Source organism: Atta cephalotes (assembly GCF_000143395.1).
Source record: "Atta cephalotes unplaced genomic scaffold scaffold00039, whole genome shotgun sequence".
Classification (NCBI taxonomy): domain Eukaryota; kingdom Metazoa; phylum Arthropoda; class Insecta; order Hymenoptera; family Formicidae; genus Atta; species Atta cephalotes.
This window is the reverse complement of record NW_012130103.1, coordinates 2146139-2163307: the sequence shown is the minus strand read 5'-3', so window position 1 is coordinate 2163307 and position 17169 is coordinate 2146139. Positions and strand designations below refer to the sequence as shown.

Sequence of the window (17169 nt, the reverse complement as noted above, 5' to 3'; positions counted from 1 at the left end):
ACACACACACGACACACACACACACACACACACACACACACACACACACACACACACACACACACACACACACACACACACACACACACACACAAAAAGCATCAAGATCTGCTTCGACCGAATAAAGGATTCTTTGTTAATTGTATTGTTTACTTATCGGTCTATTTTCCACTTATTACTGTTAATAATTATTCTCTTTCTTCAATTAAAAATATTTTTTTTAATAATTATAAATGAAAGATTAAGATATAATACAAAATAATATTTAAAAAAACAATGATTAAGGATATTTCAGAGATAGATCATACGAAAGGAATTAGAGATTTGTATCAAAGTCGCATTGAGAGAACAAATGATCAATATAATGTAGTTTTTCAAGTACAATACTACGTACTGAATTGTTGCAGGCCGCTTGGAATTGGAACGGGGCTAAGATCACCCTGAAAAATCCTGCTTTTGAACATTTTATCGATATTACGATAATCTGTTCACCTATATATAATATATTTCTCTTTTTCTCTCTTTTTTATTTTTTTAGTTAAAAATTATACTATGTTGCTAAACTCACAGTTCATTGAAATTACATTAACAAGTAATCACTGCATTTTTATTCACTTTTCTTTTTCTTCCTAACAACTTCTATTTTAAGCACAATAAATTTTATGTGTGAAATCTTTCATTTCAGAAATTGTTAAACAAATAATTTCGTTCAACATAAAGTCTTATTCTTTTTTTCCAAATTTAATGTCACAGACTTTTCGTGTATAGTCACATTTATGTAAATCACTAAACAAATTCAGCTTTCATAGACGTAACCTGGCGGTAAAAAAAAAGATTATTCTTCTGTTGTGAATAATTCGGACATCGTGGCAGTTTTTCTCAAATTCTTTTCTTATTAATTAAATCTTCATTCTATTATTATAATAATAAATTCGCTAATAAATTCATTAGTCTCCTAATGAAAAATGAATCGATCGAACAAATATATCACCAGTGGACAAGAGAATATCTTCTAATTGTGTTGTATTCTTTTTCTATAATTCATTTATCGATTTTTGCTTATCTTCGTATATTTGCGAAGAATGAAAATGTAAATCCGTACAAATATACACTTTCACCATTTTGATCCATTTCTTAAAGCAGTCTCTATGTATGTGTTGCATCATATCCAGTTTCTCTTCCTTTTTGATACACACCTTCGCACATATAAGATGCCTTACGGTTAGATTTTCATCGGTAGTTCAGCATGACTACTTTACTGTGTTACATTAATTCGTGTTAATTTCTTTTTCCTATCCGTTATTAACATCTTTTTGTTCATTCATGATTTCAATGTGATTAATGTAAACTTCACATTTATTTTTTTTATTTTCTATCGTAACTATTTACACGCATACATACATATTCACATTATTCTTTATTTTGATTAAGTTCATAGAATGTTATACATTACGATATGTGAATACAACTTTAGCTTTTTTTATTTTATCATATTCGTTTTTTCAACTTCTTGCTTTTTTTTCGAAAACGATACGAAAAATGGCAAAGAAGATATTTTGCCGATATCATTGAGTGCTTAATGTCAAGTAATGCTAATTCTATGCGGTACAATAATTAAATCGAATAGTAAATGTAGCGTGTTCGCGCATCATCTTATAATCTTTTCTTTTAATGCTTTTAAGCTGTTTTCTTTTTTTGTCTTTCACCTTCGCTTCGTATCTCTTCCTTTCTTCCAGATTCCACTCACAATTCTTGATCTTGTTAAATTACCATTTATTACTTTTAGAAATTCGCTGTTTTTCATTGACGCTCTCGATTGTAAAGAACAATTTCAGAAAGGACGTGAAGGACGCCATCATTCGCAATTATTCAGAACAGTTATTGAGAACAGTTTTCAACAGAAACCAAAATAATGGATAAAATACAATTGCAGAGTGTTTCTCAATCAGCAATAAATAAAATTGCTTTAAGAAAATATCTTTTCAGTTGATATCTTCTGACCGATATTTGATCTTTTGGCCGATATTTAAATCTTTTTTGATCTGTGAAGAAAAACGATCAAATATCGAAAACATCATTTTCTCTCTCTCTTTTTTACGCTCTTTTTTCCAAGAATCAGCTTAATATACCAACTATGCATTGACTTGTTTCAAGAAGTACAAGTAAGATTTTTACACTATTCAATAAACGATTCTTCAATATGATTCATCCAATCTCTTCAATTCATTTCAATTGTATCAGGTATCAGCACGATCAAGAATTCTTATAAGAACTTCTATAAGAATCTTCCTTAAATCAAAATTTGCAAGTCAAGCGATTCTCTTGAACACATTTGAGGATGATCATCTGTGAAATCGCACTTCTTATTACTCTCTTTTTTATAGTGACAATAAGGAATTTTTGCAACAAACGATTGGCACGGCGTTTATGCAGAAACGCCCACTTCACTTCTCGCCCGACTTGCATTAACATTGCGTTGTATTTTATTGCACGTTTGCACAGGGCGCAAGCATCGCACGCATCACCATCTTGCAAACACGACATGGCGTCATTGTTATCGTCATTTTCAACATTGTCATCATAGTCATTTTGAATCATTAACAGGCTTCAGTCATTTTTCTTTTCCTTATGATTATCTTTTACATTCATGTTTATCATATATGAGGTTTCTGTATCAGGACGTTTCCTTTATTAAAACCACTATTACTTCCAATTCCGAAATTGTTTTTCGCAGTTATATTCGCGCACGTAAATGTCCAAGATTTATCGTGGATTTATCTGTCCAAGATCACACAGAAAGTGACGAGTTCATCGACGGAGGCGGCGACGATGACGGTGGCGGCAGCGGTGGCAGCGGCGGCGGCGACTGCGAACAGAGACGATCGCGGATGCATTGATCTCTGCGCCTGAAGAGTGGCTCGTGGCGTTCCGCGCCGACCTGCCTTAACGTGAATCCCGCACCGACTCCTCGACCATGTTGTGCCATGTCCTCTTCTCCTATGGAACCTTCTTTCCTTTGTAGTATATATTGCCATCCTGCTAACATCTAGCACTTCCAGCATAAATCAAAATGAAACGATGCAAATGTCCATGTCACAAATCATGAACGATTGAAAAAGATCATTTCTTAGAAATAATTCAAGATCAATGCAAATTTGAATAGCCAAAAAATTATCCAAGTTTATGATTATTTTTTGTTAATATTCAAATCATATTAGTATTGGAAACAGCGATATTTTCATTTTTTTATCTCCCATCAATCAATTCTCTTTAAACGAAATTAATACTTTACCGAACATGTTATAAAATGATATTAAAATAGTTTCATAATCGTAGTCCATATATTTGCTTAATTCGTTGCGTTTCGTTAGATGAAATTAATAAAATTCCAATAACTTTAGCGGTTTATTTTTAAAAGTATTCTAAATTTTATAAAAAGAAAATAGAATAAATAAAACTTTGTAGCTTAATTATTTTCAAGTCACTAATAAAAATAGCGTAATAAAATATTAAAATTAAAATTAAGATAATTGTATTACTAATTGTATTACTAATAATATGATGCATTATATATATTAAACAATAATTAAATCATTTATATCAGCTTAAATTAAATCAGATAAAATTTAATTTTGAATTAAATTTATAAAAAATTCTATGTACATATAATTTATAGAATTGTAATTATATATATATTTTATATATTATATATTTTATATATTATATATTTATATTAAATAAATACGTTGCATTAAATTTAATTATTTAAATATTTATTTAAATTTTTATTAATTAAATAATTATTTTTAATAATATTTTTATTAATTAAATAATTATTTTATTAATTAAATAATTATTTAAATTTAATTATTTAAATATTTAAATTTAAATATTTATTTTGATTAGAAAAATATTTTATCAAATAAATTATTTGAATAAAGAAAAATATTTTTCATTATTTTTCAAATTAAATATGTAGCATTTTAGAAAAGAAAATATTTACTTAAGAATAAAAAAATTATTTAGAAGAAGATTTAAAGAAATAAATGTATATTTTTAAAACAAACAATCGAAAATAAAGAAATTATTTATTTTGAAGGATTTTCTTTTTTATTAGAAATGCTTCATATTAAATTTTAAACATAATATCTTTATTGAATAAAGAAGTATTTAAATTATTGATAAAATAAAATAAAATGTTTTTCTAAATGTAATAAATATTTATTTAAGTCGAAATATTTAATTTTACTGCAATGTATTTATTTAATCAAAAAGTATTTTTTTATCAATGTAAAATATATAAATAAGCAAATAACGTAATATTTACTAACAATGAATAAAATAACAATAAATAATTCAATTTATAACGTTCAATAAACATTTATAATTTATTTCATTTGTTAATCTTGATAAATGATGTAATAGTATTTGTTTTTTATTTTAAAAATAATATTTTTAAAATAAATCATTAAATATGATGAAACGAATTTTTCTAAACGAAACAGATATTTATTAAAGTTAAATATGTAATCAAATATGTATCTACGTATTTAAAAGTTACTTAATTTTTGTTTACTTTAAGTAAAATACATTTGTTTATTTTAAGTAAAATCGTATTTCGTATTACGTAAAATAGTACTTATTTGGAGATTTGATAAGATTGTGAATTAAATTTTTTATATATATTAATAAAACTATAATAAATATTCATACAAAAGTTGATTTGAATCCTATATTGTAAAATAAAACTTTAAATAACTTTATATAATTCTGACTTTGCATACCACACATTAAAATCTTTTTCGATTTTAAAATGCATTCATGAACAGAATCAGAATAATCATTTATTAAATCATACAAAGAATTTAATAATTTTTTAATGGTAATAATCACGTTATAAAAGAATATTAATCGTTATATATGTTAATGTAAATCTAAAAACTAAACTACGAATAATTTATTGTAAAAAATTGGTATTACCTAGATCAGAATTTATTAAACCTGGAATTTGCGCTTCGACCGAAGGATTTCTTTCATTTAATTAGATTTATTCTAATCAGTTTAAATTCATTTATATCATTGTTTATAATGCGTCTCTTTGAAACAATCTTCTCTTTTAATTATAAGTTATTGCGACAAATATTACCAAAGGTAATATTATCTCAGTAATCAAATTAATACAGGACGTAGTAATCCAGAAAGTAGGGAGTTCCAGGTTTAAACCCTAGCTGAGGTAATACTTTTCGCAATAAAATTATTTGTAGTTCGTAGATTTTCATTAACATATAATTAGAACCCCAAACGTTCAGATTGATGGGCCGCGCACGAAGAACCGCTGCGCGCACGAAGCAGTCGAGTGCTTGCTAAAGTGAGATAGTAACATTTTGGCTGGCGCGTGGCTATTCAACATAAACAAAGCGTGCAGCGGTTCTCCGTGCGCATAGACCCATGATTAAGCCTGGATATCTGGGCTCTATAATATATATATGATGATTAATATTCTTGTAAAAAATGCTTAGCATCAAAAAATTATTAAATTCCTTGTTTTTAATACACAATTTATATAATAAGTGATATTATATCCTGGTTCTACTCTACTAATGCGTTTAAGTAAAATGCGTTTTAAATCCGAAAAAAATTTCGGCACGCGATATACAGAATCCGAATGTATTTAAATTCCCAAGAAATATGGAATCATATATGGTGTAAGATTTCTTTCCTTTGGAGTGAATTTCATTCCAAAAGAGTGAAATTTCATTAAAAAAAAGAGTTAAAATCTGCCATGCTATTCAAGAGTATAAATTTTTACTCTTTCAATAGTGGCAATATTTTCATTCTTTTTAGAGTAAAATGTCACTCCACGAAATTTAGAGAGTCAATTTAAAATATTTAATAAAACACAAAATTAATAATAATTGTATATAATGACAATAGTAAATTAGATATTGTTAATGTTTTTGTATTATTTTAATTGTTTTTCTTATACAATTTTAAGAATTTAAATTGTCTATTAACTAGGATGTAGCGCGAGTCCTTCCTTAAATAAAAACGATAATTTTTCGCTCTAAAATACTGCAGAGATATCACATACACAAAAATTTTGAATGATTATAGCAATAATATTGATTGCTATAACTATATGGAGATATATTCCATTTTAATTCCAGTTATAATTAATACTTCATATCAAGCGATAATTTATTGTGAAAAATATGGCATTAAAATTATAAGATGCCTTTTTATAATTTTAATGTAATATTTCAGAATAAACTATCGCTTTACACAAAGTAACAGTCTACTTGAGAACGTAGTTAGAATTATTTCTACAAAATGTATACAAAATAGATAAACAGAGCGGATTGTCAATGAAACTTTAGAGTTTCCACAACTACAGATACTCGAATACAAACTCTAATGAACTGACGCTATTAAATTTAATATTGAAATATATCTCGGAAACGCTTAATCTATTCTCAAATAGGATTATATTCAGGAGAATATACTCTATAATCTCGTCAAGTTTCATTGAAATTAGTGATCATTTCTGAGCCTTTTATTCTAAAACTCTAAAGATATACCAACAAAGTAGTGCAATCCTTTTATCTATTGACTATTTTGATCCATTTTTGATCTGGTAACTGTAGTTTTAATAAGCGTTCAGTATTAGTTATTTTTTTACGATATATGGTTATTGAATCAAAGATGAAAGACCGACATTGATATCATTGATTGAGCTTTATTTTATTCTGTATAAATTCCTTTTTAGGGATTATTTACAATCAAAGAAATAGAAAAGAAAGAATTTTAATCTAGCAGGAATCATGTATTGTAGAATATATAGTTTCTGATAGATTAAAATAAAAAAAGGGCAACAGATAATAATTTTTTATTTCGTCAGATTTATCAATCTCAAAGAAGCACTCGGTTACAGATTTGAAATATCTTCAAAAATAGCTCTCACTCTTATTTCGAAATTTCGATACAATCAGCAAAAAATGCAAAATAAAATACTTCGCGTATTTGATTCGAAGAACAATTTAATGTCAAATTTATATATATAATTAACCCTCCATCGATAATATATAAAGAAGAAGAACCAAATATGGATTACTATTTTAATTTTGTTTTTATATCGTAAGTTATTTACTTATTGCAAACGAAGATGAGACTATTGTATAATGAAGTTAGTAGAGTGTCTATTTCAATTCTTATAAAGAAGATAATCTTACATTGATTAGAATTAGAGTTATTAAAAATTTTTTGAAAAGAAAGAAAATCGTTGTTGTTGAAAAGAAGGTTAAAAAAATGGTTAAAAAACTATCTATAAATTCCATAAAAACATCCATAAAAACATCCATAAATTAAAAAATTTTGTATTTAATCGTCAGAATTCTTTCCTAAACTTATCAGGCACACTAGAACTCTTTGGGGAAGAACTATATAATTAAATCAAAATTTTGACAATAGAGTGCCAGCTTCACAGAGATTATGGATATAATCAAAATTTGTCCAGAAGAATGTAATATAAAAATATTTGCAGATGATACGCTAATATATATAAAACTGGAAAAAGTAAAAGTTAGCAAAATAAATGACATTTAGAGTAGTAGAAGAATGAAGGCAAGTAAATTAAAATTAAATGCAGAAAAAATGAAATATAGGGTAACTCCGGTAAGGCTAACTCCGGTATATATGCCGTACTTATCAAAAACTTAATTTATTATTTAAAATTTAATTTAAATATTATTTACTGTTTCAAGTAATTTAATATTTCAAGTAAACAAACTATATCAATAAAAACTTTGTACTGTCTACTATAATGAAAAAAATATTAAAAATCCGAAATATTTATATTTCGTATTAAAAAATGAACTTTTTTAAACTCTTGCATTTTGCTGTATATCCCATAGGGATGAGATATATGGCTACTCATAAGGGGAGGGGAGGTATGTATGGTTCATGAAAAATTTACAAATAATGTATATAAATGAGACATAAAATGACACAATAACTTATAAAATACATATATAAAGTTTTATTAAGGAATAAGAATGATAAATATGTTACATGAAGTAATAAATAATAATTATAATCTTCCCACATGTTACAAGTGTTATGACATGAGATATATTTCATATTTCATGTAATGCATCTATTGCATTTAGTGCATTGAATTCAATTTACACACTTTGTATACTTTGGGCATAAATCCCGCTCACTAAAAACACCTTCTATTCCAAACAGATGAGATATACAAGACAACAAACTAAACAAAAAATACAAGAGCAAAATATTTGTATTTTGTTATACAATATACTTTACTATTCCTCTACACTCATGTATCGCGAAATAAGTCTTTTGTACGTCTTACAGCAATCATTTTACAATTCATGATGGCGCTACTTAACACAGTGACAAATCGATTCAACTCCCAATAATTTCATTAATATTAACAAGAAGCTAAAATTATAACACAATACTAATATAACATAAAGGCATGTAACAGAGTAGTTGCGGGAAAATTATCCCCACTCCTTCTATTTTTTCTGATTTCTGTGGCATATTTACTGGAGTTACCCTATATATGATAATCAGAAGTATAAGGAAAGAACTAAGTGAAAATATTATATTAAAATGTTTAAATGAAATTGAAATAAAACAGGTAGAAATAATGAAGTACCTAGGAATAATTGTTGATGATAAACTTCGGTTTAAAGATCACTGTGATTACATGCTAAAAATAATAAGGAAAACAAGTTTTTTAAAAATAGAATAGGTAATTTTATATCGACTTATATATACTAAATGTATTGTACATAAGATAATCATAGCACTCTACTTTGAGTACTGTGATGCTGCAGTTGATTGATATAGGAGAAACACAGCTGAGCAAATCGCAGAAAGCGCAAAACCGAACTATAAGTCATATTGCAATGTAACAGATATATCAAAGTGGAATATGCTACAAGCATTGCAGTTTATATCTATAAAAGAAATTTATGTCTATAAAAGAAATTTTATAGAAGCTATATTATAATGTGTGTACTTTTAAAAAACATGTTTCTAAAGACATGTTGCTGGAGCAATTATAAGAAATAAGTTAAAAATTGTGAGGAAATAAAAGTGAAAGATAAACATGATAGACCAGAAATATTGCAATAAAATTTCACAGAACAAGAAATGCGCAAAAGAGGACGTTTTATGAAGAAATAAAAATATAAAGCCTTAATATAAATTAAAATAATGTGAGATTTGAACCGTTTAAGTTAATGTTAAGAGAATATACAATATTTAATATTACTTAGAGAGAGATTTAAGGTTATTTATAAAAAATGTATTTGAAATAGCTAAATAAAGAGTCAATCATTCATTAGTACATTCCCTCCCCCCATCCTCTCTCTCTCTCTTTCACATGCCTATTATACACATTATTACTTTTTCATACATTTTTTCTACGTGTAATCAATAAAATTAATCACACATTAATTCGTTATTCAAACTAGCAATGACATCGGTAACAATGTTATGATTGGCTAATCGTAATAATTTATATTTCACAATAAAAAAATTAGCTTGTATAAATTTTGACGAATTCATTTTTGATGCAATTAGACTTTGAAAATATATTCTAAGCATTGTACAAAATTTCTTTATACTATCTTGTACAATAATTGTGATATCTTATTTTTCTTGCTTCGTGCATTATTAAAAAAAATTTTTCTCTTTTTCTATTGACTCAAATATTTTATAATCTGTAATAAAAAACAATTTAAAAATACTATATCGTATGATGAAAGTTTCACACCCCAATAATTGCACTTTAACAGTTATGACTGCAGAATAAAAAATATAGAAATCACTTTTGCACAAACGTAAAGTTCAAATCTAAGAACTTATCAAAATATGATGACATTTAAAATTCTACAAGACACGTTCTCATATACTCAGTTAAACTGATAACTATTTCCGGACTCATTCATCGTATCCATGACCGATATGCTACACAAAGAAAGATCGCATAAAAGTATTCGCGAAAACGCAGTGCACCGTGATTGGTACGGTCAAACGATGAGAATAAAATGCCGATGATAACGCCGAGCCGTTATAGTCAATATGTAATGACACATTGCTTTTCAAACGAAAGAATCGTTTACACATGTCGTTGTTGTACACTCCAGCAACGAAACAGTCGTAAAATAATTGTCATCACCAACGACGACAAAGATGATGACGAAAATAGTAGTAAGAAAGTGATGTGCATAGTCGTGAACATTCGAAATCGTGCCGAATGACGCGCCGATCTTTCATGAAGCCCACTGTCATGCCAATGGAATGCACGCATTATGGTAGCAACGAGTCGAATGCGAGCCAATGTTGAATGTTGGTTTAGTGTGTCGTCCCATAAATATGGAATCGAAAAGATAGAATGGTGGAGGAACCAATCAGCATCGTTCCGTTCCGATTTTAGATAGCCTAGTTTTCCATCAAGCATATTTTTCAGAAACGGAAGGACATTCCAATCTTATAATGAAAATAGTATATCTATTTTATTTATAAATAATTTTTCATTCATGAAATGTTAATATGTCCATGCGAAGATATTCAATGTATTTTTGTAATGTATGTCAACACGTTGCATTTCTCTTATTAGATTATCACTTGCTCCCTGCAAGCATCTTCATTCTATAAATATCATATCCAAAATGATCTTGGTTTTCTCTTCTTATCATTATTTTATAAATATCGAAAGTTTTCAGTAGCTTTTCTTCTTTGATACTCTCTTTGCTGAGGTAACTGTGGAGTACTTAACTATTTAATTATTATTTTCATAACAAATACAAAATATTTAACATGTAACATGTGACAAAATGTAACGTACCATTTTTATTGTAAGGCTAAAATGTCATTCCATTTCTGAAAAATATGTTCCATGGGGAATCAGGCTACTTAAAATCGGAACAGAACGATGATTGATTGATTGCCCCATGATTCCAATTTCCAATTCCATTTTCCGTACCCATGGGATGGCAATTAGCTATACGAGCGATACACTGCCACGTGACTATGCGTTTTAAATCACAACGCGCGCGCGTGGCAGTAACGAGACGAGGAAACCTCTCCCACTACTGTCGCTCGCACCTATCGACGATATGACGTCACAACCAGCTGACTGCGCTCTAGTGCCGGCTTACTGCCACACGCGTTATGTCTCGTTTCTGGCCGCTCTACTTTGTATTTCAATTTCGTTCCAAGAATATCTATAAACATTTATTCCAAGGGGAAATTGGCATTTCCCTCGTTTCTATTAGATTACTCCTGAAGAAGTGGATGCGATGATCAAAATTATCACATCATGATACTTTTATTATTTAGATTTTATTCAGAAATAAGAAGCAGGGATTATAATTTATCGATATAATTTTCTATAGAATATCCGATTTTAAATGATCATCCCTCAAAATTTTATTTATTTCAAATTTTAGAAAAAAATATTTCAGACAAAAGTTAGAGACAATATAATAAAACTAATTTTCAAAAAAATCAATTTTTTAAAATCATATAAAGATCACCATTAAAAAAAAATGGATTATATGTGATTTATTTCTTTACAACATGTTTGTTTAATTATTCTGTATATAAAATTTACGTAAAGTTGTAAAAAAATCAATAGTTTAGGAAACACTTTATACTTTATTTTGACATGAAATTAAAAAAAAATATCTCGTGAACTACATGATTTCTCGTAGACTATTTTGATTTTTCACGCGCGATAATTCTATTTCAATATTTTTATAAGGAGATTAACTAAAGGAATTATATTATATAAAAAAAATCAGATAATTCTGTTTTAAAAAAAATGAAAATAACGTAAGAGTTATTAAAAGTTTTTTTTTCGAAAATTAATCTTATTATTACTGGTCTCACTTCAGACTTTCTGTCTAAAAAATTTCTAAGACTTTAGGTTTTAAGATATTTAAAGGAATAAATAAAAATGAGCCACCCTATATATAACATTAAAAAATTCTCGACTTTTTTAAATATTGTTGATCAATGATGTTAAGCAATATTGTTGAACAAATAACTAATAATATATTTAATTTAATAATCGTTCATATATAAACTTGTATAATTAAATCTATTTGCATTAGACATGGAGTAACTTAATTTTTATTGGATATTACACATCTGCTTCAAGATTCACATCATTTTATCATTTCGATTATTATGTATAATGGAGTACTTACCGGAATCAAAGTCAGCACCTCCAGCATCCAATCCACCTGGATTCCCATATTCTAGTAAAACAAATAACGCGATTAATTAACAAACAAGAAGTAGAAATTTTTTAAATGAATTTAGACTAACAATTAATGAAAATTCATACGAGAATTTTAAAAAATTTAACTACTAACAAAATTAACAAAATTTCATTTTTCATCAAATAAGTAAATAAAAATTCTTTTTCTCTGTTATGACAATTCGAGTTTATTAATTACTTGTTCTAATTAAAATACGTTTAATATAATAATGTATACACCTGTTAAATTTATGGTATCAAATTTAATCTAATTTAAAGTCGCCATTGCTCCTACTCAATATATCATTATTTTATATTAAAACAATTAAATTTTGAAATTATATAGTGTCAATTTCACATTATATAGACAAACTGACACTATATAATATCAAATTTAACCGTTGTTTTAGCATAAAATAATGATATATAGAGTAGGAACAGTGGGGACTAATTAGATTAAATTTGACACTATAGATTTAACAGTGTATAATAGTATAATGGTTAACTAGCAGTCTTAATTGTTACATTATGAAAACCAGAGCTATTAATATATATATATATATATATATATATATATATATATATATATATATATATATATATAATACACATATACATATATGCAACCGTCATTTTTTTTATAAGTCCACAAACACAATAGAATAGTAAGCCTTAAGAAATTGATCAATAACAATCGAATATAAGAAGAATAATCAATTATTGGTCAATTAGGCTCCTAAAGGCTTAAAGCTTATTACTCTATTGTTTTTGCGGGATAATACTGTGTGGAGTGTTTACTGTATTTTAATAAAAATCAATTCTGACAAAAAATGTGTTAACAAAATATATAACTATGCAGTTCTTTACAAATTACAAAAAAAAATCAAATCAATAAGATCTTAAAAGAAAAGAATTTAGTCGCATTTCATGTGCTCCATCAATCAATGTCTTTACAATTTCCAATTTTAGAATGTATGAAGTTTTCTAATGAATTTCTGTAATGTTTTTGAATTTTGTTTCTTTCAAGTGACAAACAAATACACATTTTTCTACGAGTGTATTTGAGGAACAGTGTCCCTAAGAAATAAGAGTATGGCCAATCTTGTTCTATTTTTTATTGGATTGATGAAAAATTAATTAGATGATGATTGAGCACGTGAAAAAATTGAAAAGCAGGTATGTAAAACGTCTTATATAGTTGTATAAGTGCACATACATTTTTAATCAAACTAGAAGATTAGCCAGACTCTTACTTTTAGAGACACTATTTGGAGAGCACTATCAGCACTATTCTATTCTTGTCTCATGAATGTCTAATGAATGATAAAGATTGAATAAAACATAATAGTGATGAGCTTGCTTTTTTAACACATCCCATTTATCATAAAAGATCTGGAAAAAAAAGAAAAAAATTAAATATAAATAAATATAGAAATACATAGTTTATACTTGTTAAATGCATGAATTTATATAAATGTTACTAATATCAACATTTCTTTGATCTGTTTAAAAATAACTTTGATCTGTTTAAAAATAACTTTGTAAATATATATCCTGTATAATTATATTTATATAAGACAAAGATTGATAATACAAAATGATTGCTTTCAGAGTGTATACACAATAAAATGTAAAGTACGTAAACATAAGATTATTTTCATTATGAAATATGAGTTTACGAATAAATAACAAATTAAATTTAAAGTCATAAATATGAAATCATATAGAAGGCAAATTATAGACAAATTACTAAATTTTGTTAATTTTGACAACGCAAGAATTACTAATATTTATTCTATAATATTAAATAATTTTAAAAAGAGAATGATTTTCATCCTCATATTATATAGCCGAAAATACTTTAAATGTTAAAAATACTGGTAAAAACAAAATATCCACAAGGCTAATTATTGATAAAAACATATAGAATGTAGTAAGGCAAATAAAAAATCATAATTATCGTAAATAATTAATTAATTTGATATTTTCAATTCAATATTATATATAATAATTTATCATATAATTAAGAAAAGTTAGATCAGGTATAATTTAATAATCTTTTAAAGGTATACATTACTATAAAATATAATATTTCCTATTCTATAATTAATAATATTAATGATTCGAATAACATTCTGAAATTTATTTCCTTTTCTTAACAAAAACATGGCTTAAGTATATTTATTAAATAATAATTGATAAAATTGTTGAAATTATGCCAAGATATGAATATTCTTAGCTCCGAAACACTAATGCCTGTTTCTACCAATGTAGTTTAATTTTAATCTCGATTCTTTATCTTTTTCTAGTTCCAAGAATTAGAAAAAGAAAAGTAAGTTGAATTAAAGTTAATCTACATTAGTGGAAACAGGCACAGTCTAATTTAATTGAATGAAGACCGAAATCAGGAAGAAAGGATGAACAATATGGAGCAGTATTCACTGGAAAGAGAGGTTAGGAACATAAAAGATGCGCGCACATGCAGCAAATAAATCGAAGTGAAAGAACTCCAAGAAGACAGAGAAAAATTAAGTTTCGAATTTTTGACAGACGAGAAGTGTAGGATCGTAACTAAACGATCTCTCTTCATGTCGAGGTCAAAATCGTTACGCAATGCGGAAGGAAGAAAAAAGAGAGAGACAATCGTTTGCGTTTACGTAGTTACAGCGTAATTCAAGCGGCCGGGTGCAATGCATGCGTATTCTCGTGTACATACATGTATTGCTCCGATAAGTAAATATAGGATCGAAACCGAATTGCATTATATTTACCTATACTCTTTCGAAGATGGAATGACGTTGTCAATAAAGGCCTGTTCTTTTTGACCGAATTTTTATACCAGTTCATCTTTCTTTTTTTTCTCTCTAGGAGGAAAGAAGAGGATGAAAGATGAACTGGTGCAAAAGTTTAGTCAAAAAGAACAGGCCTATCGTACAGAAGTTTCGGTTTTATACATACGTCTGTCCGTCTGTCTGTGTCTGTATGTGCATACAATGGAACGAGAATTCGGCTTAATCTGCTATCGACTGTAAAAAAAAAGAAAGAAAAACCGACCGGCATTGCGACGCAGAGGAATATATCGAAAGTTGCAAATATCGATACGTGAGAAAAAAAGATATCCGTCGCGCGTGTAGACGTGTGCGCGTGCGTGCGCGCGTCGTGCACGGAGAGCGAGGAGGCAGGGAGAGGCTCGCGGAGTAAGAGAGCGGGGTGAAAGGGGCTATCTTCTCGGCCGACATGCAGCCGGCCATCTTGAATCCTGGATGCCGTTGAAAAATAGCGATTCTTTTCGCGCGGCGCTTGACAGAACCGGCAGCGGAGATGCGAAAGACAATGATTGTGCATGCACGCAGATGTAGAGGGATTCATTGGACACCGCGTCCCCACGATTGGAGTATGATCGGATCTCCTCGTGGACGAGTGGAATGGAGGCGCGAGAATTTGTCAAAAAACTCCAAGATGAACGTTCATTCGTTCCCCTTGGAGTTTAACGTGTGCACACGCACGAACATGCCGCGCCGTAGCACCGAGAAGCACTAAGCGTAGCAGGGATGACGGAGGGGAAGAAAAAGAAGTTGCGTTAGCAGTTTACTCCTTTTTGATCCATTCACCGTTGCGAGCGAATGATTAAAAAAAAAAGAAAAAAAACGGCTGTTCTCGCGATCGAGAACAGCAGCAAAAAAGAGAAGAAGAGGGATATATGTAGAAAAGGCTCATCGGTTATAACGCTTCGTCTGAACTGTTTCTTACTTTGCGGTTGATCGTCCAGGCTCTCCCGATCGGACATTGCTCTTCTCGTAACACGTTCCCTTCTTTTGGTTAGATTTTCACGCGTCGTACGTCCTTTGACGTGTTGAAATCGATGGGTCCCCGGCAATCAGAGAATGAGATAAAGAAGAGATAAAATATACACGAAGGAAAAAATGGGAAATCCCTCGATACTACTAACACGCGTAGGCGCGCGCGAGACCCCTTAGATATGACGGCGCGATGACGATAATCTCCCTCTTCAGACCCCACACAAAAACCGAACTATTCTTCTTTCACACCGTAGCCAGCACAGTGCACTGCAAATTTTGCACTTTCTCTTCGGTTTTTTCCTTCCACACAATCACGGCCCGACCGCCAACCGACCGACCGAACGACCGACCGACCGAACGAACGACCGACCGACCGACCGTCCGTCCGTCCGTCTGTCTACGGCACACACCAATCGCCAACCACCACCATACACCACCGCACACGCTCTCGCCTAGTTCGTTCGCTCGCTCGCTCGCTCGTTCGCTCTACGCCGACATACACTGCCACTCTTCCGCACGTACGCGCTGCTTTCCGGCTTGCCCTTGCTCTGCTCGTCGCTCGTCTTTCGCTCTCGCTCCTCCACCTTCTCTTCAATCCCTTCTCCCTCCTCGTGCACAGTCAGTGAGAGTGAGAAAAGCGAGAGCGAGAGAGAAAAAGATAAACCAAAAGAGTATGCACGCGCGCGTCTATGTTGAATACGTGCAAGATATTATGTTATACAACACACATAGGTATATAACGTATCTACGTAGATGATACATATGTAGATATGTATCTACATTCATATGTATATATAGTAAATTTGCCGATTGCATACGCGTTTATCCAAGTTGTGTGTTTCTTTCTTTTTTTATTCTTTGTTTTTTTTAATGTATATTAGCATTAATCTTTTTTGTATTTGCAAATTTGCCATAATAGCTTTTAAGCTTTAAGCTTATTTACTGATCATCTAATAGTTTCGATATTATTTCTATAATCGAATCGAATTCTGGAGTACTTGAATAGCGATATAACTATCGCATGATTGCACAACGAGATTTTGATGGTCACGTTTCGACCATAGAATAGTA

General features: G+C 29.3%; 1 protein-coding gene across 1 annotated transcript in view; it reads right to left on the bottom strand.

Moving 5' to 3' along the window:
* LOC105622022 (transcriptional activator protein Pur-beta) overlaps positions 1-16085 on the bottom strand; it is a 25571-nt gene extending 9486 nt beyond the window's left edge. The window contains exons 1-2 of the mRNA XM_012203457.1: positions 16049-16085; positions 12246-12296 (exon numbers count right to left, since the gene is read on the bottom strand). Coding sequence (XP_012058847.1) covers positions 12246-12296; positions 16049-16085 — 88 coding nt within the window. The remainder of the gene's footprint in view (positions 1-12245; positions 12297-16048) is intronic.
* Positions 16086-17169: the final 1084 nt, after the last annotated feature.